This window comes from Polyodon spathula, chromosome 18, assembly GCF_017654505.1.
Source record: "Polyodon spathula isolate WHYD16114869_AA chromosome 18, ASM1765450v1, whole genome shotgun sequence".
NCBI classification, from domain to species: Eukaryota; Metazoa; Chordata; class Actinopteri; order Acipenseriformes; family Polyodontidae; genus Polyodon; species Polyodon spathula.
This window is the reverse complement of record NC_054551.1, coordinates 32666633-32690521: the sequence shown is the minus strand read 5'-3', so window position 1 is coordinate 32690521 and position 23889 is coordinate 32666633. Positions and strand designations below refer to the sequence as shown.

General features: G+C 40.4%; 1 protein-coding gene across 2 annotated transcripts in view; it reads left to right on the top strand.

Annotated features, from left to right (window-relative positions):
• Positions 1 to 23889, top strand: part of LOC121331038 (FAS-associated factor 1-like) — an 88231-nt gene that overhangs the window by 42154 nt on the left and 22188 nt on the right. For both annotated transcript variants that reach the window (XM_041278149.1, XM_041278148.1), the window contains exons 9-13: positions 13230 to 13325; positions 14056 to 14179; positions 14543 to 14606; positions 14759 to 14840; positions 20314 to 20468. In XM_041278149.1, the coding sequence (XP_041134083.1) occupies positions 13230 to 13325; positions 14056 to 14179; positions 14543 to 14606; positions 14759 to 14840; positions 20314 to 20468 (521 nt within the window). The remainder of the gene's footprint in view (positions 1 to 13229; positions 13326 to 14055; positions 14180 to 14542; positions 14607 to 14758; positions 14841 to 20313; positions 20469 to 23889) is intronic.

The window sequence follows — 23889 nt, the reverse complement described above, 5'->3', positions numbered from 1 at the left end:
TAGGGAGTACTTATAGGTGTAAAATCTGCTGCAATTGCTCTTTCATCAGTTACTTTCACAGAGACCATATAAAATACTCACTTCAGATGCCTAAATGAGCATTCACCAGCCTTTATCAATAGTGAATCATTTTGCAGACATTATTGTTTCAACTTTATTGCTTTATCTCAAACCCTTCCAGATACAGACTTCATATTGCCAGGGTTTTATTGTAACCCCAGTTTGGTGCAGTGCATCTGTGAAGGTGCCCACGCTTTGGGGTATTGGGTTTGTAAAAGTGAATCTACTTTTAATTGCTATTTTGACCTTCATTTTCTGCTTTTGTGGGGGGAAAAAAAAAAGAGCCTCTTTCACCAAATCATTCATTGTGCTCAGAGACGGGCTGCCATTGCCATTCTGTCCATGGAATCCTTCATGATGTTTGTTTATCCAAACTGGACTGTATCGTTTTATCACAGGATTTGGAAAGTGAATGGCCTAGAGACCCCACTGAAACATAACTTTTACTGAGGGAAGGCTAAACTATGAAAGACACGCTAGTATATTGTTTAAAAATCTACCGTTGTACGTGAGAGTGGGGTATTTTCAGGCTTCTTGTCTGTCACACATGAACATTTGATATCTAAACAGAATAGAGTGAGACAGACTGCCTGAAGTATTGAACTCAGCTGTGTTTGCAACAGTTCATTAGAAACAGTTTTCAGTGTTTTGCTGTGCTGGTTGTGGTAACAGTGCGCTCTGTACGCTCACACTGTGAATCACATAGTGAGAGGAAGCAAGCCCTGAGACGCACCAATTTCTGGAGGGGGAGGCAGCTGGAAGCTGTGCTAACATCTGGAGCGCTTTCCCAGGAAAACAAGCACTTTTAAAAATACGCTTTTTATATAGTGTAGAGTGGTGCTCAAAACAATCTGGACATTTCGGTATATCCAGACAGGCCTTAACAATACCCTATTTCTGTTATGTTTGACTGGGATAGAAATACTCACCCTTTTGTAAATGCATGAATCGTGTATGTTCTCCAAACCTTGGGCATGCATGCTGCAATCCAGCATATACTCTACTGTGTGTAAAAGCTGCATATCCCCTTTTCCAGTCAGGGATTGGAATAAGACGTCTATTGCATAGCAGTTTCACCCAGTCCCAATTTTACTGTGATTGCTATGATTGATTGCTAAAGCACCTTTGAAACTAGGTCATCTTAGCCATACACCCAGTTTCAAATTCACCTAGTTACAGAACTGTAGCTTAGTACAAATTCATAGCTGGCTTTTCAACTGTGTGGAAGTGAGGACTCATGGCCAAAGCTCTACCTAGGAGAATTAAAAAAATGAAAAATTCACACTTATAATGACTTTAACAACTTGTTTTTGGAGAAGGGTAAAGTCTACTGACTTTGGCTAGACTAGACCTCATAGCACTCTAAATAAAACCCTTCTGAATAGGGACTGCTCTGTCTAGCATAATCACTTCACAGTGGCCCAAGAATATCTTCTACATTATTACTTGACGGCATTGTGATATATGCCTTAGCCATTTTGGACTAAGCTGATCGTATTAGCATTATTTAAATCTGTTCATGTTTAATGATCATTATTATAAGATCTGTTTTTCTTCAACATTTGTTACTACTTTCCCTGCTGCTATTCTGTAGTAATATGATGATATGTGGCCCTCTTTCCACTAACCAAGTCGAAGAAATGTGAATAAGCTGTGAAACGGAGGCCTGGTCTGCCTGGTGGATGTTAGGGATCATGAGGTAGTGGTCTCGACCCAGTTTCCTTGGCCAAATTGCATCAAAAAGCTTTGCAGCCAAGCTGAGCTTTGGAAACAGACATGTAAGCTTACCATGCTGCTCAGAGTACATGTCTTCCAAGATGGAACCCAATGGCTCAGTAGCTGGAACAGATGATTTGGAGTCAGAATGTGCTTTTTTGTTTTTTAACATTCAGGTTTTTGGAGTTTGACCCTGAGGTTGACCATAATAGATTTTATCTCTCATTATCAAGAGTATGTCCGTATGTCACGCTTACAATTTTTCACGTGCATGATATGGTGCATCTGGTCAAACCAAGGCCGTCAAAGGTGAATAATCCCTCTGCGCCCCCTTGTGGATCTTTGTTTCAGCCACTCAATTAAATATTGTATAATCTCTAGTTTTGTTGTGTAAATTGTTGTCTAGAAAAATATAGCACTTTTCTGTTATCTATTCACTTTTCAGTTGCGTTTCACAAAAGTATGGGTTTTATTGTTTTTTTAGCAGCATTTGCCTTCTTTCCTAAAATCTTTAAATAAATAAATTCTGTTGTTTTCATTTAAGTTCATTATAGATCATTATAGTGTAAAAAGCCCAGTTTTGGAAGATTTAAAGGTAGATGATTTTACCCCAGCAGGGAAGCAACAAGTCTCATGTTAAAAGGACATACCTGTTTTGGGTTGCTAGATCCAGGAATGGAACTGCAAATGGGAAATCAACCTCTGATGGGGGAAGATGATGGCTACAGCGATCATATCTGAAAGTGTCAATCAATATGTACAATAATCCACACACTTTCTTTTAGAAAGCAAGCTGTATCAACTAGAAAGGTGTGCATGATATATTTTCCCCTGGTACCAAGGACATGGCCGCTGTTCGGGAAAGTCCTTTTATTATCCAATATCTGGTATTTTACAAATTTGACAGATTTCTTGTTGCTGTAAGCTGGAAGATGATGTCCTTCCTGAAGCTCCCAGCAAGTGTAGTTGGTAAATAATCCCTGTAGATAACAAGTGAGAAATCTCTGCAGTTTGTGCCAGTTTGTACAATTTTTAATGGCCTCGGCTGATCATTTTAACAGTATTTTTTTAGTTGTTTTTGCTTGGGGAGGATGGAGTGGAGATGTGCTCCAGCAGGGGTTGTGCGTTCGTGCTGCGACAGTTCAGCTCTGAGAAGCGTGAGGCTTGCAGGCCTGCTGGGAGACTGATATTCCCTCGCTAACGAGGACTAACACTGTGAAATACTGCTGCGGCTCCACTTCTAATTACAATTTATCACCGCTGCGCTCTCATCTCTCAAATACTGCCTTTCCCTGTTGGCTCTGTTTTTTAAACTTTGTAACTAGCAGAGAGTGTGCGGTTGTCTGACTTCTTTGCAAGATGTTTTCTTCCTCACACTAAAAAAAGCTAATAAACCAGTTTTAACGGAGATATGTGTGGGTAAGGGCACAGTTTGGTGGCAACAATTCGACGGCAGAGCTTAGTTGTCAAGGCAGTTATTGGAGTGGCAGGCTGTACGAAGATGTTTCAGCCCCCCTCTGCACAGGATTGTTGACAGTTGTGATCAGCGATGATTGAACTGCATTACTGTTTATTACTTTTTTTTTTTTTTTTTTTAAAAGTGCGCTTCTGAATGCCGGCAGTCCTTGGCTCTCCAGCGGAGCGAGCGGAATTGTAGGGGCCATGCAGTTTGAGTGGCAGTTGCATATCATTCCCCGTCAGGGGTTGACAGACATGGAACATCGTTATTAGATGCCTTTTCCATAATTGCTGACATTTATCCAGTGTTTCAGCGTATTTGCTAATGTATTAATGCAGTCAGTCTTTGAGGGGCTGCACATGCCTTTTTAGCCCTGGCTTTTATAGATTCCTAAATTCATGGACCCACATGCTTATTCCCCTATTGGTTGCCGTAGCTACAGGGCTCAGAGATAAGCCTAGACAGAGCCCTTTTGTGATTGCTTTTTTCAGGTGACATTAAGTGGGGAGGCTGCGAAGAGTGTCCTTTTTTTTAGATTTCCTACCACTCTCTAAACACAAACAGCTTTGGCTAGTTGAGAAGCTAGAGCTGAAGACTTATTCAACCCCCCCACTCCCTGAAGCCACCCTCTCTTCTTCAGGTCTGCAAAACATCTCCTTGGTTTGTATGGCTGTCTACATTCTTATATTCACTTCAGACCCTGGGACCACAAATGGATTTTCACTGACAGGTTTTCTCTGCATAGAGGAAAACTAAAGTGCCGGATCTAAATACTGTCTCCCTAATCAGATTTTTTTTTACCATAGACCTCATTTTGCTGTATTTTTAATTATATATTGTAATGTCAACAAATTAACCAGAAAAACAAGATCTGCCATAGTTTAGATCATTAAAACAGACCCCATTGTCTTGATCGTGCATTTTTTAAACTATATTGTAACTACAACTCCCCCCCATCACGCGTGGTTTGCTCCACAAAGCCATTTTCTTGATACTTTGATGAGAATCTTAGTTGGCAGTCTGGAGACTTGAGCTGGCATGGATTTAGTGGTTTTGGGTTTGTGAGAGTCAGGTTCATGGATTATAGCACCACCCCCCCACCCCCCCATCCTGGCTGAGATCTCTCTGCTCTTTTTTCTGTTGGGGAAGCTCAGTGTGCAGAAGAGAGGCAGGTTGACAAGCAGGCCACCCCCTTTCCCACACCTTGGCTCCGGCTCGGAGAAACCACACCCTGTGTTTACCCGTGAATACAATGAGGGGAAGCAGAAGGGCGAAGCTGTCGGTGTCCAGCTAGACATTACCCCCCAAGCACTGGGGGTGAGAGGGTGGGGTTATCTTAGCTGGCCAGATGGATGCAGGGTGGCTTTCTTTGAGGTCTGTCGGGCCCATTTCTATATGGTGAACTATGAAAAGGCTCTGTTTCAACACATGTGTGTGTGTGTGTGTGTATGTATGTATGTATGCATGTATGTATATATATATATATATATATATATATATATATATATATATATATATATATATATATATATAGATGCTGAAAGAACTGCGCACAAACCCCAGTCCTGAAGGTAAACCCTTCCACCCTCTGCACCTTCCGCCAGGGAGAGAAACAGGGTGCTGGGAGCCTTCAATACAGCTGTCGGCAAGCATGATCTCACCCTCGCAGTCCAAACCTAACACTGGCATTTAGAATAAAAAAAGAGAAAGCCTTTCTGCATCACTGCAGCCTTTTCTCAAATGCAAGTGTTAATTAAAAGAATCCAGAAAAAGAGAGCTGAACTGCGGGTGACAAAGGTTAACATCCCCCATTTCTGAAAGAGATTGAGGAGGGACGCGCTGCTCAAGGGAGCCCACTTGCCAACAAGAGACTTGGGGAAGAGAGAGGCTAGCCACGATCTTAGCTGAACTCTTTGATATGGTAAGGTGTGGCTTCACAGCAATAGTGCTAAACATATGTATACTTATGAGGGGCTTAGGGGACTGATTAATCTTGATGAGATATTGTTCCTTATTGAGGAAGCTGGTAGTCAGGTAGGTACTGTACTGTATCTTTGCTAGACATCAATAGTTGCCTGGATTAGGCCTTGAATATGTTATTCTTATTGCAGGTGGCTCAAAAGCATGCTGCCCTGCGAAGGAGTGGCTGCACTTTGTGTAGAGAATGCCAGGCTCGATCTCCGAGCGGCTCTGGTGGTATTTACACAAGGACTTCTCTGATAATTGCTCCTGTTCTTCTTTTTTTTTTTTTTTTAAATATAGTTTCTCTCCCTTCCCCTCTCTTCTCCTCTTTTAATTGTTTCCGTCCTGTCTTGTTTCTCTGCTCTGCGGGTGCAATGCTGTTTAACCCTGATGGAGCTGATAGGGGGGCCTCGAGGCCAGCCCAGGCAAGCCAGCAACTTGCCAAGCCCTGAGATTCACAGCAAGGAGCGACAGCCGACGGCATAGCAGGTCATCGAAAAATATATTAATTGGATACACGCGTGCCACAGTGAACCAACCAGTGTTAATTATTTTTGGTTTGTTTTTAGTTTTGTGCTAAAGGGTAGGTTCATTTAGGATTTTGAAGATATTTGTTTGAGAATGTGACAATTTGCAGGTTCTCATTGAGCTTGCAGAGAAATAGGGTCAGATCATTGTCAGGTTAGAGAAATGTTGTTAATTTAGAGCAACAGTGTTGGAGAGTAAAAGTGTTCTAAAACCATGGAAAAGAAAGACACTGACTTCTGGCCTAATGTTTGTCTAATTTCATTTCAGTACTAGGTTACTGAAAATCTTTTGATGGTTATCGTGATTAGGATGCAGCGTGAGATGAGCATGAAGAGTAGTAGGGCTCATGTATTAAGGTGCAGGATACTGTACTGGAGAGTGGGAATGGGATGCTTTAAAGATGCTGGGGAGCTGAGCTGCAGTGAGCATTAAGTGCAGGATGCACAGATACTTTTACTAGATAATTAAGAATGAACAGACTAAATGTTGATAGCTTTTGACTTCTCCTCTCTAACTTTTTACTTTCTAGAAGATTGTGATTGTCCTCTGTCTTCAGATGGTCAGACTGCAATGAGCTGGCCTGATGAAGCCAGTCTGAGTCACGTCTGCATTGAAATAATACTCTATTTCTGCAGCAGCTTACTAACAGTTGTCAGACTTGCTGTTGATAGAAGCCATGGCTGGTCGAGGTAGTTAACCTTTTTTTTTGTGGCTATTTCCAGTATAGAAATTACAAAGTGAAAGGAAATCCTAAACCCGAGATATTCGCCAGCATATTTATTTATCACATACTGTATTACACAATTTGACAATTTTTTTTTTTATTTATTTTTATGCATTTTACAATAATTTTACATTTATATAACACAAAAACAATCATATAATACAGAACTTCAAATATTTGTATCCAACAGTTCTATACGTTAGGACACTGCACATAACTATGAAGCAGGGTGGCATCAGTCAACTTACATTATATATATAGGGGATATGTTAGGGAAAATCTTATGTCATTTAGTTTTACAGTAATGCAATCTATGTAAGTTATTTTAAACTGGATCAAGCAGTGTCGAACATTAATGAAACAGGTATTAATATATTCCAGGCAAGTATCCCACATGTTTTTAGGGATTTCTGTATTTAGATCTTTTTCCCAAGCCTGCTTTATATACTTGGAAGTAATTATGGTGTTATCATAAAATGTATTATACAAGTGGGATATCAACTTCTTTGCACATGGTGACAGTGCCAAATATTAATCTAATATAGAACACTCAGCTACGTCAAACCTGGGAATGTGTTTCTGTACATAATCGTGTATCTGAAGATATCTGAAAATCTCCTCCCTTCTTGGGTTTACAAAGGTGATTTTTATTGGTCCGATGTCTGATTTGTAAGAATCTTAGCCTGTGGATTTCTATAGAGGAGCTTGATCCATGAAATGAAAATCTGTCCCAGATTAAATTTAAGTACTGTAAATAGGTAATTCCATTCAACCTGATCGAATGCTTTCTCAGCGTCTAATGAAGTAATTATAAGATCTTTGTGAGACGGGTGTTTTGAGTATAGAATATTGAAGAGGCGTCTCAGATTAAAGAAATAATTTCTATTGGAAATAAATCCAGTTTGGTCTGGATGAATACATTTTCCAAATAAAGTGTTTAGTCAGTTTTTGCCAATGTTTTGGCTAGGATTTTGGTATCAGTGTTCAGTAGGGATATTGGCCGATAGGAGGCAACTTCAGTGGGCTCTTTTTTTTAATGTATTACTGCATGCAAGAACATTTTTTGTAAATATGGAGATAGAGTAGTGTTACATTTTTAGGAGTTCAGAAGGAAGTCCATCTGGGCCTGATGTTTTACCAGATTGAAGAGTGTTAATTGTATTTTGAATTTCTTCTACAGTGATTTCTGAGTTCAAGAATTCAAGATCTGGGCTATCCAACTTGGGAACATTTAGACTTTCCAAAAAAACATTAATTGCAGGCAGATCAGACTTAGCTTTAGATGTGTACAGATTATTATAAAGCTCTTGAAATCTGTCATTTATTTCTTTAGGCATTGTAAGCATCTCTCCAGTGTTTGATTTATCTTATGTATCTTGCGATCATTTAGAATTTTGCGTAATTGTCTTGCAAGTAAGTTGTGAGGTTTATTGCCAAAATCAATGTATTAAGAACACCATCCCTACTGTGAAGCATTGTGGTGGCAGCATCATGTTATGGGGATGTTTGTCATCGGCAGGGCCTGGGGCACTTTGTTAGGATAGAAGGGAAAATTAATGGAGCAAAGTACAGAGAAGTCTTTGAGGAAAACCTGCTGCTCTCTGCAAGAAAGCTGAAACTGGGACGGAAGTTCACCTTTCAGCATGACAACAACCCCAAGCACACAGCCATAGCTACACTGGAGTGGCTAAGGAACTAAAAGGTAAATTTCCTTGAGTGGCCCAGTCAGAGCCCTGACCTAAATCCAATGGAAAATTTGTGGCATGACTTGAAGATTGCTGTCCATCATCGCTCCCCAAGGAACTTGACAGAGCTTGAACAGTTTTGTAAAGAAGATACAAAATCAAATATTGCCAAATCTTGGTGTGCAAAGTTGGTAGAGACCTATCCCAACAGACTCACAGCTGTAATTGCTGCCAAAGATTCTTCCACCAAGTATTAACTCGGGGAGGGTGGAGATTTATCCAATTGTGATCTTTCAGTTTTGTATTTTTAATATATAATTTTTTTTCTCAATAACATTTTTTTTTTCTCTTAACAGTGTGGAGTATGGTGTGTAGATAAGTGGAAAAAAAATCCACATTTAAATGCATGAAACTCTGAGGCACTGACATAACAAAATGTGAAAAAAGTTCAAGGGGGTGTAGACTTTCTGTAGGCACTGTATATATATATATCTGCATTCCAAGTACTAATTAATTGCCGTCTCCCATGTGATCACTGGCAAATTTGTTCTTACAGAATTCTTCAGCTAGCAAAGGAGAGTCAAAAATGTTTGTTTCTGAGTTGTAAGTAATCCTCAGGCGGACTGGAAACAGAATTGCATACCTGACATTTGCTCCACGAAGCTTCTCCTTGATTGAGTTAAAGCACTGCCTGTTTTATCACTTCGGTGCTCAGCTCTGGAAATATATGTATCGAGTGTCCATTGTATTTCAAAGGCGACTTTTGTCTTGCTAGTTGTTGAATTTGTTCCTTTGGTCTGTAGTAGTGTAGAAGACTATGAGAGTATCCTGGAGCAGGCTGAGCTGCCTGTGATCTGTCAACCAGGTCAATCATAACTGACTCTGTAAGATCAGGACCTAGTATATCACATGAAAGTTTTTCCACAGACTCCTCTGGACAGCCTCTCTCCTCATCCTCGGGAATTCCGATCACTCTTAATATTTCTTCAGGATCTGTTCTCCAAATCGTTGCATTTTTTCTTCAGCTGAATATACTCATTCATAATAGAATCCTGCTTTGCTTCTAAGTGGGATATGATTCTCTTGCTTGGAGACAGCGCCCTCGATTTCATTAACTTGAGTAGCCAGACTGTTCAGAGTGCTCTGGATGGAGTGTAAGCTTGCCGATATTATTTTGAAATTACCTTCAACGGTTTTGGTCAGGTTTTTGATTGCTGCAAACAGCTCTTGTCCCATTGGTTCACCGTATATTTTGGTTTTAAGAGCCAAACGTGCCGGCTCAGGCAGAGGGGTTTGTGTATCTTCTGTGACCGCATTGTTGAGGGAGCGACTCGTCGGTCGAATTGCAGGGTTTTTGCCCTTTTTCTTGTTGTTCATTCTTGTCATTTTGTGTTGATGTTGTTTAAGTGTTATGTCTGTGGCTATATCTGTATTTAAAATGTGTATGATTAAAGTTTCAGACAGGAGGTTGCTTTCTGCGCTACCGGAAGTCCTCGAGACTAAACTTTTTAAAGCTATAATACATTTTGCGAGGAACAATTTTTTTGGAAATCCAAATAAAATGTGTACCCTGTTTACTTCACAATAAGACTTGCTTGTCATTTGAATTTATGAAGTTTCCTTTAGTATTTCTGCATCACACAAGATTAAGCAGCCTGGGGTTAAATCCATTGTAGGACACACATCTTTTGTTGAGCACCCACGCAAAAACACTGTACTATATAAAATACTATAACCAAGCATACTGCGCCTACAGCACAGGTTTTTCAAAAAATTGCAAAAGAGTGCACATTTATACTGGGGAAATAAAGGTGTTTGTTGCTAGGCAAACCCACTTTGAACACCACAGTTGCTTATCCCACATGCTTCTCCTGAGAGAGGATGACCGTTGAGTGCAACATAAGCAACTGCCTCAACAGACTGCTGTTTTTAGAAGCCATGTGATGTAATCGCAGGTCAGTGAGTTTCTGCTAACTAATGGACTGATTCACTGTTTTTATATAGATATCCAAATTCAGGAATATGTAAAGGGTGACATTGACATCCTAAAGCATTAATTACAGATGACCTGACAGATTGCTGGGAAAATGGGTTTGTGGGCTCATCATAATAAAGCATGCAACATTTTCTTTTATTTTTGTGTGTGTTTCTCATCGGTCGAGGGCATGATGTTTGTTTGTTTGTTTTGTTTTTTTTCTTTCTCTATTGGCATTTAACTCGTTTTCCAAAATGCAACACATAGTGACAATACAGATTTAACAAATGGAACTAAGTCAGATTGTAGTGGCTTTACTATTGCAGTAACCTGAGTATGTCAGATGGTGTCTCTGGTCCTGAGAGTGAAGCTTTGAGTGCCACTGATATAGGGCATGCTCTGCTTTTGTTCTTGCATTTACAGTTTGAAAGCAGACGATAAAGAAGGCAGCATTCTGTGAGAAAAGCAATACAGAACCGTGCCTGCTTCTAGAATAGTTTCTATTGTGATACTGTTTTTAATCAGTCTGGAAACTAGCTCAGGTATTGAAGAATCCAAAGCAATTTGGTTAAGTGATCGGCATTGATTTATGAACGAACGTTAAGCTATCTTCTGATACAACTGGTTCTTTAGATCTGTGGAGTATTTGTGTTTTATAATTAGGCCTTGAAACACTATCTTCTCATGTGAGGCTGGGAATGCCATAACTGTAATTAAATGGCAACATGCTATGCATTTTTTTCCCTCCTTCCTAAAGCTTTGTCAGCTTGTACTGTATCTCAGAGGTGAGCTGCTGTAGTGGGACACAGACACAGAGCATTGTTCTCTCTCCTGGCCCCACTGGGAGACAGTGCAGTAATTAGTGTTTTCTGACACTTGGCAGTGGTTTGTATTGGGGATGGAGAAAACAAACAAGACCATTTTCTTTTGGGTTTGCCAGCCAAGATTCCAAGTCTGCAAGATTTAGTAGCCTACTAGAATATTGTTGGCAACCCTAATTTTAAAGTAATGCAGTACTGTAATTTAGAATAACAATAGCCTGTGTGCTTGTGGCATCCTTCAAACAGTGTCGTGGTACCCAACAACAACAACAATAACGTTTCAAAATATTCGCTTCTAGCTTTGCGACTGTTTCAGCATTCCTGACCTAAACTGGTTAAACAGTTATTGTCATTTTGGCAGGATTTTATTAGCCTTCGAGACAGATACAGTGCGTTGTTCACAGTCAGTCCTTCACTGATGGTAAAAGGCTATTCTAAAATTAGACAACACGTAATCAAGGCAAACTTGCCTCTAGAGATCTCCAAATGCGTCGTTCTTGGCTTAACATGATCAGCCATTAACTACTGGTGATGTAGGGGTGTGTGGGTGTTGTTGCTGGAATATATCGCTATTTTTAAAATGTGCAGTATGACTAGCAAGGACCTGATCCCAGGGTCAGAGTTCACGGTGCTCAAAGGTCACGCAGTCCCAGTGGAGCCGATCCTGGAGCACATTGTCACTGTGGTGAGAGGGCATCGTAGTGGCCCCGGGACCCTGTGTGTGCGTCATGGGAACTCAGGACTTTCAATGGAGTTCTGACTGTGTCACCTGGACTGTTTGCACTTCATGTGAGAAATCCAGCCCTGAGCAATCTCATGGTGCAGTGGTTTCTGTTATCCGGAGACCTGCATTTTACAAGGAGTGATTTTTTTAAATAGTACAGTGGAACCTGCTGTTTGTCTAGTTGTAGTTTATTGGTGGTGGTGGCAGCTATGCTGGTAATAAATTATATGGCATTGAACATAGTTTCTTAATGGTTATGGAGGATAATAAAAACAATACAAATGTGTACTGGACATTCTTCATATTTATTGCAAAAATGACAGTTTTGGGAAAAACATAAACTTATAGCTGCCCAAATGTTTATTTGTATATAACTTCCCATACTGTAATAAAAACAAAACATAACTGTTTTAAAACTACTCTGCTTAAAAGACTCAATATGGCCTACAATTATTACGGTTGTTCCTAATAATAATAATATTTCCGGCAATGGTCAGGGTGTATTCACATATCTGGGCTCAGAAACTGTAAGGTTATTGTGTGTATTTGCCTATAATTTAACATAATTAGCTCCCTGTACCTCGGCCTCACCTCAGAACTAAGACACAAGTCTTGAACAGTTTGTGGGTGAGTCTAGAGTCAGGGTGCAGCTCTGCTTTTTCGCTGAGAAGGCTGTGTGTGTGTTTGCTAGCAAGCACACTGCGGATGATTAGGGTGGCTAATGTTAATGAGTCCCCCAGTACTCTAGCAGGGTGATATTTCCACAGGCTGCTTGCTTGCTAATTAGCAGGGCAAACACAAATGAACCAGGTGTACAGTAGTTGGAGATTCAAGTACCCCCTAGAGCTACCTGGTGTAGTGCTGGTGGCTGGCAAAGTGTGCTTTTCCAACAAAGTATAAAAAAAAGAAAATAACAAAAGAAAACAAGCAGAAATTTTAGTTTTTTTGTTTGTTTTCTTGTTTTTTTTATATCTGTGCACCTTGGCCTGTAGTACATGAATCAAAGTGTTTTATTTTTTAATTGTTTAGCTAGAAGATAGCAATGTTAGGGCAGATGAGAGTGCTTGGAAGTGAAGCAGTTCCATTGATACAGTAATTTGTATGATAAACAGATCTGTATCTGTCAGTTTTAGTCACAATGGGCAAAACAGCAGTTCTGGCAGACTTGGATAAAGGCTAGGTGCTTGGTTGGCAGGGGCTTCTATGGCCATGCCTGCACAAGTTGCTGATGAGGAATAAAGTAATGCTGCTGTCAGCCATTCTGGAGCACAAGGTTCATTGCAGATTCCCACCACTTCATCCTTCCTGAAGGTATTAGAGGTGATACTTATTTAACCTTGGTTTACGATGAATCTCTTTTTCAATGTATAAGTGATTGGTGGCATTTAGCCCCGCCTCTATTTCAAAGTAGACTAGACCGCATGAACTGTACTGTACATGTCACATTTTGGGGTGGTGGAATAAAATGAATATGTCAGTTCTTCATAATACATAGTTAGGTAAAAACACCTTTTTTCCCTTTTCTTTTTTGATGTTCTTAAATGAGAGAGTGTTGTGTTTTGTTCCCTTTTTTAGATGACGCTAGCTGTGGCTGGGATAAGCTTCCCCTGTCATCGTCTCACCGTCTGCCGGAGAACGTCCCCCGCCCACACCCAAGAGCAGCCTGAGGAGGTCAGTGACAGCTCGCTGACTCGCACCCGGTGCAGAGCTACTCGATGAGAGGGTAACGCAGGCTTGAGACCCAGTGATCACTCCGTGTCAAGCCTGCTTATCCTGCCACAGCACGCTTTGGGCTCGATTTCTCAAAGCTCCATACCACACCCAATGGATAATGGTCCTAATAATGCTTTGATTTCTGCAAACAGACCTGGAAGTGTTTTAGGAGAGTCACTAAATATTAATACTTCAACATTGTCATAAAATTCTAAAACTGAACTTCAGTTTCTGCTACAGCTGCTATCAATGTATTCCATTATGAAGCAAGGGTCAGTTTATAGGTCAATTGAGATTTACTAGGGTTCGTATTAGAAAGATTCTACTGTATTTACAAGCCCCTAAATTAAAAGGTTTATTTTTGGTTTGCGATCTTTATTTGGTGCTCTTTTCCTTTCTGACCATTTGGGAGTAAATGGCTCTCCTGTAGTGTCCTGTCCCTCTTCAGTTCCTGTGTTGGGGCTGCAGCCTAGCCCTATGTGCAGCTGCATATCCCAGGACGAGTTATTTGCCATAGAACCTATAAACTTGACATGTAACAACATTCTACCTACCTTAGTTACCTTGCTGTATGGCGCATGCCATACAGCACCCACGCTGTGTAGTAGTGGAGGGGAGCTGTTTTGAGCATGCACGTTTTTGAAGAGCCCTTTCCTTTTCTGATCCCGTGTTTTAAACCCCTCCGTAGTGTACTGATGTCCACATGGTGAGCGACAGTGAAGGGGATGACTTTGAGGATGCCTCTGAGTTTGGGGTAGACGAAGGAGAGATATTTGGAATGGGGACCTCAGCCTCCCGGAAGTCTCCAATGAGTACGTTTCACTACGTCTTTAAACCCAGTTTTTGTTTGTTCTATTTTATTTTCTAAAGTCCTTGGTTTGGCTCCAAAGTCAATGAAAATGAGTTTGCGACCCTATAGAGGTGCCTGGTAGTTTTGTAGTCACCTGTAGGTAAACTGCAGTCGCTGTTATGCAATTTACTTTCTAGGTTAACTTCACTTGGTAACAGTGTAACACCACGCTAAATGGCAGGGATTGCACATTAAGTGCTATTTTAGAATGTGGGCGTTTTATTGCCTGAATTATTCTAATGACAGTAATGATAAAGCTGTTTTTGCCTGGTTCTCATGCACCTTCATGTCACAGTATTTATAAGCTTCTTTCTTGCTTCCTTAGTGCCAGAAAACTCTGAGAATGAGGGAGATGCCTTACTGCACTTTACTGCCGAATTCTCATCGAGGTGAGACAACCACAGTCGGTGTTCAGTTATATTTGGGCGGAGGGGAGGGTGATTTGTTTGTTTCATATGAAATACAAGTATTTCATATGAAACAAACCAGTTAAAGAGGCTTTTTTTTAACATGAGCTGTTCTGTGTGTGTCTGTGTTGAAGATATGGAGAGTGCCACCCTGTGTTCTTCATCGGCTCGCTTGAGGCAGCGTTTCAGGAGACCTTCTATGGGAAAGCCCGGGATGTAAGTATCTCGCTTATCGTTCCTGCTGCTATACACTATGGGTGTAAGTAGGGCTGTAACGAGACACTAATGTCAAAATGTGCATCACGATACATATGATAGTCCTGTTGGGCTACTTGTATGATGCATAATAAGATCAAATGGTCATTTATTGACAGAATGTGTTATAAAGACATACATTTAATGAGGTAAGGAATATGTATTCATACCAGCTGTAAAACACACCGATTCTTCATTCAAGAACCACTTGGTGAACTACAGTACAATGGGCTCTGTTGTACAAAGGATACGTGCCTCTATTCCGATACGATATATCATGTAAAGAAAGTGTCACGTTTCATTGATACAATAGGAATGGTTACACCCCTGGATATAAATGATTAATAATGCTGTTTTATTTGGCTCTAATTTATAACTTTGCTGTATGGAGCAACTGGTAAGTGCAGAGCATCCTGGAGACCTTGGAGACTGGAAGGAGACTAGCGAAGGCTTCGCACCCCATCAAACTAGAACAGGAATGTAAAAAAAAAAAACAGCAGCAAAGGAAAGTGATAGGCAGCTGACCTTTATTTTAAAGAAAATGAGTTCAGGAGCAGGGCTTGAAAAGCCACCGCTCATTCCTGTGAAGAGGAGATTGAGTATAACAGTAAATAAAAAAAAAAAAAGCACACAAGATTGGCCTAACCCTCCCGCACGGACCTGAAAAGCTTGGGGGGACATACTTATAATTAACAGAAAAACGAGAAAAAAAAACGCAAAAACGAAAATGACTAAGAACCGAACAATAGTGAACTCCGATGCTCATTAAGTGTTTATTGGAGTGGACAGATTTCGAAGGGATTTTTTGCTCAGGCTCTATCAATGGCTATCCGGCTAATCGCTAAGTAAAACACTACATTTGATGAAGTGTTTCTGGTGAAGAGGCTCTCAATCCCTCTTAATGAAAACGCTCAGGGCCGATGAGCCGGGGGGGATCAGTGGAGCTCTGAGCCAGGCCCCTCATGCCTGTCTGCAGCGTTTGAAGTCTCGAACGTTTTGATTAAGCAGGCTAACCCTGCCATCTCTCTCTGCAGATCTTCACGTTTCAGATTAAGGCGCCATCAAAATTCATTAGAGGACAGGGGATTTTTTTTTTTTTTTTTTTCATGAAGCACTCTCATTTGCTGTCTGTTTAAGATACAGCTGTCCTAACCTCGCTCTCGAATTCTTTCTGCCCTGCGATTATCACCGGTGTAAGGGAATCTTACAGTCTATCTCAGTTCAAAGGCTCTCTTGCCGTACACCCTCATGCCAATGTTAAACACATGGTTTTTAATTTTTTTTTTTTTTTTTACAATAACCAATATGGTAAAAATAATAACAAAATACTCTTCCCATTTCAAATTTTTCTAACTATCTGAGAAGATGGGTTGACACCTTATGTCAATGATTTTTGTCAATGTTGTTGGAATACTCTTGACTAACGTTATTTGACTAAGTCATCCCCCACATGTCATCAAAATGGGCGTTTTTGCCATTTTCCTTCTACATTTCCATCTACTGAAATTATTGACTGATCAATAAAGTAGACCAGCGGTTGGGAAATTTATCTGTTGTTCCCTATTCAATGAAAGTTTTTTGAGTACTGTGCTCCTGTATAGTGTGAAAACAATTGCTTTATTGATTTCTGTGTACATTATAGTCATTTATGTAGTTTGTGGCATTTTAAAGGTACTTAAACCATTTTTGTGTAGCGCTTTTTTTTTAATTAAGTAAACCCCCTTTATGTATGTGGGGTGTAGTTAAACCTCTTTCTGCCTTCAGTGTGAGCCGTTATTGTTGCTGGTGAAGGGTTAATTACACCTGGTTAGGAAGCGATTAAAAGTAATTTGCAATTCTAAATGTACTTGGTCATATCTGAGGGGGAATGTGCAAGACTGAGTCAACTGGGCTGGTTATTGCTTCTTGCTTTTCCTACACTGTCATTAGTTCTCGTTCAGTAGTGAAGAGTTTTGTTGATCCGAGGAGTGGATCTCTGTAGTACTACGGGAAAACCTGGACCTGCTCCATGCGCGCCTCTCCCAGCAGAGGTTTCTACTAAACCGGGGGGCTTCTGGAGGCCCAACAAAAGTGACAGGACTAAAACCAAGGGGGAAAAAATGTCTGATAAATACTAAATCTTTTTAGAAATAAAACAAACAAACCGAAAACTCTGTTGCCAGTCCTTCCCCACCCCCAAATGTAAATTAAAAAGACATTAAAAAAATGAGAAAAAGGGAACCCTGTCTACTTTATCAGAAAGCAGGCTTCCCACAAAGGGCAGATTAAAGGGTTTGGGAATGGGGCGTCAGTCAAAGTGGCTTTTCCACTAACTAAACACTTTCTTAAAGTTTCCATGCGGGGAGTGCGAAATAATGAAGTCATCCGTGTGTTGTGTTTTTTGTTTTGTTTTTTTTTTCTTAAAGAATTTCTTCATCCTCCTTCCAAAAGCTGCATTTGCTTGTCTTCCCAGCGTGAGTGTTTAATCTTTTCAAGGTCTTGAATTGGCCCAGTGAATGAGCTCCAAGCTCTTTCTCACTAGGAGCTGGAGGCTTATTCTAAAGCTCTAATCACTGAGCAAACACAGCCGTGCCCTCCTCCTCTCCTAGAGACGCTGTACAATGCTGGAGGATTTTTTTATCTTCTCCAGATTGGAATAACCTGGATATTGCGGAACCTTCCTCTTAGAAAAGCAGAATAAGGGGAACTGAACCATAAGTTAAAAAAAAAAAAAAAAAAAAAAAAAAATCACACTTGATTGTTGTTTGCCGGTTTTTCCGTTACCATCTCCTGTCTTTTTTTTTAATTTGACATCTCCCATCTACGCAGGAAATTCTTCAGGCTCATTTTGCCCGTATAGCTCGTTAAATACCCCCGGATTTATAGGTTGGGATTTGTCAATATTGTCAGACTCTGGTGCTTATGAGATGGGTTATTGGTGTTTAAATGTAAAATAAACAAAATGATTTGTTTGTGTTTATTAAGTTTGTTAACTCCATAAATCCCCATTCATTGCAGTGCCTTCTGCTGGGAGGGGCAGGTACTGGGGTAGGTGAAATGCTCCACCACTGACTGTACCTGACTCTATAGATACAATAGAAACATCATTGACCTCTGGCTTGAGAAACTCTAAATTTTAGTTGCAGGAGCCATTTGCACAATCAGTGTATGCAGGTGATTTGAATCACCATTAAGTGGCACAAACAACAGTCAGTGCGTTTACATGGCACTTCAAATCCGATTTCAGAGTAATCAGATTCGGAAATCCTGCCATTTGGGAATTAGATTTCTCGCCGTAATCGGATTTACAGACGTGGGTTACACGATTCAAACCCGCTCTCGCTGCCTTGTAAACGCAATGATCAGATTACAATATTATTAATCCTTATCAAACCTGATCTCGCTGCCTTGAAACACCATGATCGGATTACAATATTATTAATCCTTATCAAACCCGATCTCGCTGCCTTGTAAACGCAATGATCAGATTACAATATTATTAATCCTTATCAAACCTGATCTCGCTGCCTTGTAAACACCATGATCGGATTACAATATTATTAATCCTTATCAAACCCGATCTCGCTGCCTTGTAAACGCAATGATCGGATTACAATATTATTAATCCTTATCAAACCCGATCTCGCTGCCTTGTAAACACCATGATCGGATTACAATATTATTAATCCTTATCAAACCCGATCTCGCTGCCTTGTAAACACCATGATCGGATTACAATATTATTAATCCTTATCAAACCCGATCTCGCTGCCTTGTAAACACCATGATCGGATTACAATATTATTAATCCTTATCAAACCCGATCTCGCTGCCTTGTAAACACCATGATCGGATTACAATATTATTAATCCTTATCAAACCCGATCTCGCTGCCTTGTAAACACCATGATCGGATTACAATATTATTAATCCTTATCAAACCCGATCTCGCTGCCTTGTAAACACCATGATCGGATTACAATATTATTAATCCTTATCAAACCCGATCTTGCTGCCTTGTAAACGCGATAATCAGATTACAGTATTATTTTGGCAGTGCTCATGTGTACTAAAATTTAGAGAGCAGTCGTGTGCATGATTGGTTGTGTGTGTTTGGGTTGTGCATCATGTCTCTTCAGAAGGAAGCAGTTTACTACTGGACTGACGAGGAAACTTTTTAATGTCTGGACGAATTAAATGGGATGGGGTCTCTGACACACAGGGGCATTTCGCTTTTCAAATGACACTCGTGTCATACAGAAATTCTCTCTTCAATCTGCATCTGTAAGTTTTGTAAGTTTCGCCTCGGAGGCTTACCTGTGGTGGCTTGACTGGTGAATCTGCTCCTGCAGGTTCTAAAAATGTCATCGGTAGCATTTAACCCCTATCAGGTAAGAAACTGTATCAGGAAAATACAATTATTATTATTTATTTTTTAATTCATTATAAACAAATATAACAAGATGACGTATCTCTAAATTCGGCATTTATAAGTAGGGAAATCCGACTACAGACACGCCATGTAAACCAGGATACCCATCGCATTGACTTATCCAATTGCCATGTAAACTCAGTTTTCCGATTGGGGAAATCCGATTCCGTGGAATCCGACTACAGTGAAATCCGATTACTTCATGCCATGTAAACCTAGTGACTGTTAATGGCACTGACCCCTGCTGGTAGAGGTTAGTAATATAACGTACATTCACAAACAGACAGTTGAAATATTACAGTGGTTTATTCCTATCTTACATATTTCATAATCTTATCAAATGTGATGTGTATTTTGGTTAAAAAAAATATTTACCAACTGAAATGGTAGCAAAACTTCACCAGCTAATATTTTCTGCAATTTAAGGTCTTGATAATATAATCAAAACAGTGGCAAAACTTGAACCTGCATGTTCCTATGGTACCTGTTACATTGGCCCTGCATGTTCCTGTGGTACCTTTCACATTGAATCAGTTTGAAGCAAAGCTCTCTTGATTTTCTGTTGTGTTGCTTCATTCATTTCCATTCAGCCCTGATTTATGGTTGCACAGGATAAATGCAATAGTATATTGAGGGCTGCTAAAGCTTTCCTAACTTCCCCCTCTGTTAGGTTGGTCTATAGTTCTGTAAATTGCCTCTGCCGCATATACATGTACTTACATATACCTCACTTGTCACTTTACTCAGATCTTAAGCACTTCACACCCAATTGTGAAGAAAGCTCTGCATGCCCATTCCTTAAGATTACATTATCAGCAATGTGGGCTGTGATGCCTTATACAGTATCTTTTAATATGGTGTCCAATAGAAGCCTGTTCACAGGCATTGATCTTCAGTGCACAGGATTCTTGCCAGCAGGCTCCATTATACACGATAGAGCCATGTAGCAGATGTGCCGCTGTGAGTTTCCACTCTTCTGTGGTTCCTGCTGTTCATTGTTTTTGATCACTTTTCTTCCCACAGAGAAAGCCCCTCGCCATCTACCTTCACCACGATGACAGCGTCCTCACCAACGTCTTCTGCTCCCAGATGCTGTGTGCCGAATCCATAGTTTCCTACCTCAGCCTGAACTTTATCACCTGGGCGTGGGACATGACGAAGGAAGCCAACAGAGCCAGGTAATGACTACAGAGCCATGCCATCTCAACCCCAGTTCTCAGGGGCCGCTGTCAACTGTTTCTGTTCAAACCTACACATGTTGATTTGCCTTCAGGACACCCAAGTCGTTTAGCTAAGCCTTGCAAGTTAAGGAAACAACATCCGTAGTAAACTGTTTCCTTGAGTACCTGAATTAGGTTAAAGTGAATATGGGTGTGCGGTTAAGTGTAACAAAACAGAGCTCGCCTTCGTTCCCATTTTCTTCCCATTACTTTGAGTACTTTAGGCTCGTATGTGCAATTTTAGCATGAAGATTATTTAAGCATCTATCCCCAGAAATTGTAAACAAAATGTTCCCATCAAGCATGACAATGTTTCTTACTCTTGACCTAAGGTTTTGCTGACCCCAAGCAGAGCCACGGTGGTCACATGCAAAATGGTCCTGGCCCTCTGCCTGAAATCTCCCATGCCATTACACTTTAAATTGTGCCTCAATTTTTTTTTCCTTTTCTTAAATAGTCTTGTTTATTCAAAAACCCCTGGGGATCCTCATTTGTAATTTAAACCTGCACACTAACTCTCCCAATCTGAACACAATCGCCTCCTGCAGGTGCAACAGGTGTCCCTGTCTTCATGCATCTTGCACCAGGCCTTGCAGGTAAGGTCATGTCACCAAAGCCGCTGTGACACTGAAGGAACAGTGCCGCTTTGAAAGCCAGTGCTAATTCATCAAAGAGCCTCCCCCTTTCACGTATTTAATTAGCTGCATTCGCAGCTGTTGACCACTTACCCTGGGCCATTGCACTGGCTGTGATGCACGCCTGCATACAGAACGCTTGACCCTTTGGAAATGCATTCCCGCCTTTCCACCCCCACCCCCACCTCCTTCCAAATCCAGCCCAGGTGTGAGCTTTTAGTGTCGGACTGGCTAACTGGTGAGAACCCCTTGCTTTCTCTCCCCGCTGTTCAGAAAGCATTTTGATTTTGCCAGTTGCTGAAACAGATGTGAGTTTAATTGTGTGCCAGCGGGCAGGTTAGACTCTGGGGCACAACTGCTTTCTTCCACTAGGCTACTTCACTAAGCAACCCCCTGTATAGAGGGCTTTAAGAAAGATGCAGTTAAGACATTGGCCTTCTCTTGCCCCCCTCTCTCCCATTCTTTCCTTTCAGTTTTTTATTAGAGAAGGGAAACATCTGGAGCTTTTCCTTTATAACCTTCCTGATCAATTGAAACTGTTGCAACAAAAGCAGTAACTGCAGCTGTTTGCGGTCATGACACAAGATGTTTTTGAAAATATAACCGCAGATCTCCTTCACAAGTGCTTATCCGTTAATTGGTTGCATAAAGTCGCTTTCGCTGTGTGAGCAGATTAGCAGTGTGGTACCAGTGTGGTCATGGGAAGCCTTCATCCAGCAGTCTGCAATGATCATGTATGATTTTAAAACTATATATATATATATAATAATTTTCAGCTTCTGAACACCATATCAGCTGGCCCCCTGCAGCAACCAGTGTAAATTCAACATTACGTTTTAAGCATTTGCACTTAAAGCCTGATGTAAAGTGCTCATTCAAAAATACTAAAGCATTTTTTAAGGTTTTGTTTTCTGACATTACAATATTATATTGTTACTCATTTAATTCAGATGTTACCAGGGCTTAATTAGCTTACTCGGGATGTTCTGCAACCTAGAGTTAAAAAAACACTTAATTAATCTGATCAACATGTATATCCGGCCAGAAGAAACCTCAGCTGGAGCATTTAAAGCACTATTGAAATCACCCTAGATCACCACTTCTCCGTGTTTATCTCCAGGGCTACCACAAAAAAAAAGTGGCTGTTGAAATCCAGGTGCATCAACGGAGCGGTAAAATTTTCTAAAATAGAGGTATTGCTGATCAAAATCCTTCCTAAGTCAACTAGACAATATAGTATAGGTGGGAAGCACGTCATAAGGATTTTTTCATCAAGTTATCTGGATTGCACACTGACACACTGGAATGTAAATTGAAGGCTAACTAAAGCTAACTCTTAACAGACTCAACTGTGGTTTTCTACAGAGCGTGGTGTGGGACACGTTAACTTGACATACAGTGGAATAGCCCTCAGTCAAAGAGGTCACAGATTTTAAAAATACAGTTTGCTGCTGCTGATCCATCACCTCTGTGAAGCAGCAGCATGCTTCTGTTGGCAGCTCCTGCAGGGGGTGACAGCATTTTCCCTGGCTGGGCATGGCTGCTCAGTGCAAAGCTGTGATCAGCACAGGCACATTTGCTGGACAGGTATAGGTACTATGTCCTAAATGTAATGAGCTAGAGTGAATAGATTCTACCAGTCATCAGAAGATTCTTCCTCTCCTTTCATTGATAAGTAATGTCATTGAATACCAGGTTTATTTTACTCGCAAGAGATTTTTTTTTACTGTAAAATAGTACAAATTATACTTTTGTATTCAAATATTTGTCCCCCTATACTGAGATACTTTTGGTTTTGATATTTTTTGTTGTTGGCTATGATATGCAAGTATTTAAAGTATAATGATAATAATGTATTTTAAAACCACACTCCTTTAAAGGAAGGCAGAGTTCAGATCTAAATAGATTTAAATAGACCTCTTGTGCCACCAGGAATAACTACACAGAACCTCAGTGATACACAACAGCACTGATGCATAATAATGTTAAAACAGGATCCCTGTCATTTTAAACTAAAATAATAATAATAATAATAATAATAATAATAATAATAATAATAATAATAATAATAATAAGGTTGCACCAAAAATCTTTTGTGCTAAAGCTGTTCTTTTCATTTGGTGCCGAAGCAAATTCATGTGTTCCTGTGTAACATCAGACGCTCCCAAGAACCCGAGTGCAAGGGCTGCTGTGCTGGTGTTGGGTTTCAAACGACCCCCTGGCACATTGTTCACGTCTCCTTGCTGACTGGTTAGAATTACCAGTGCACATTGTTCAAGAGCTGCACTTGTCAGGGCTCCTCTAACACCACACAACAAGAGGCAGGATTAAGAAAAGGGATTGTCTCAATAGGCAAGACCTGGGATCTTCATCAGCTAATAAACTCAGGGGTGTGTTTTTTAATCAGGCACTTAAGACTCCCTTATTATCTTTTTTTTTTTTTTTTTAAACCTTCTGCTTTGGGCTGCCTGTTAGGATGATTGATAATGGTTTATTTTTTTAATAGTAACCTAAAACAACATGAAAATTAACAATCGCGTCTATATAAAAGAAAACAAACCTTCAGTTAGGTCTGCTTCCTGATGAAGTACTGTCCTCAGAAAGCTGTACTATGGAAGAACATGGTAAACACACATCGTATCATGACATTTGTGTATCGCAGAACCCTTATGACTGACAACACCCCTCTGCAACACAACATTCTACAATGTTTTAAACCTGTCTTGTGATCCCCTAATGCCAGG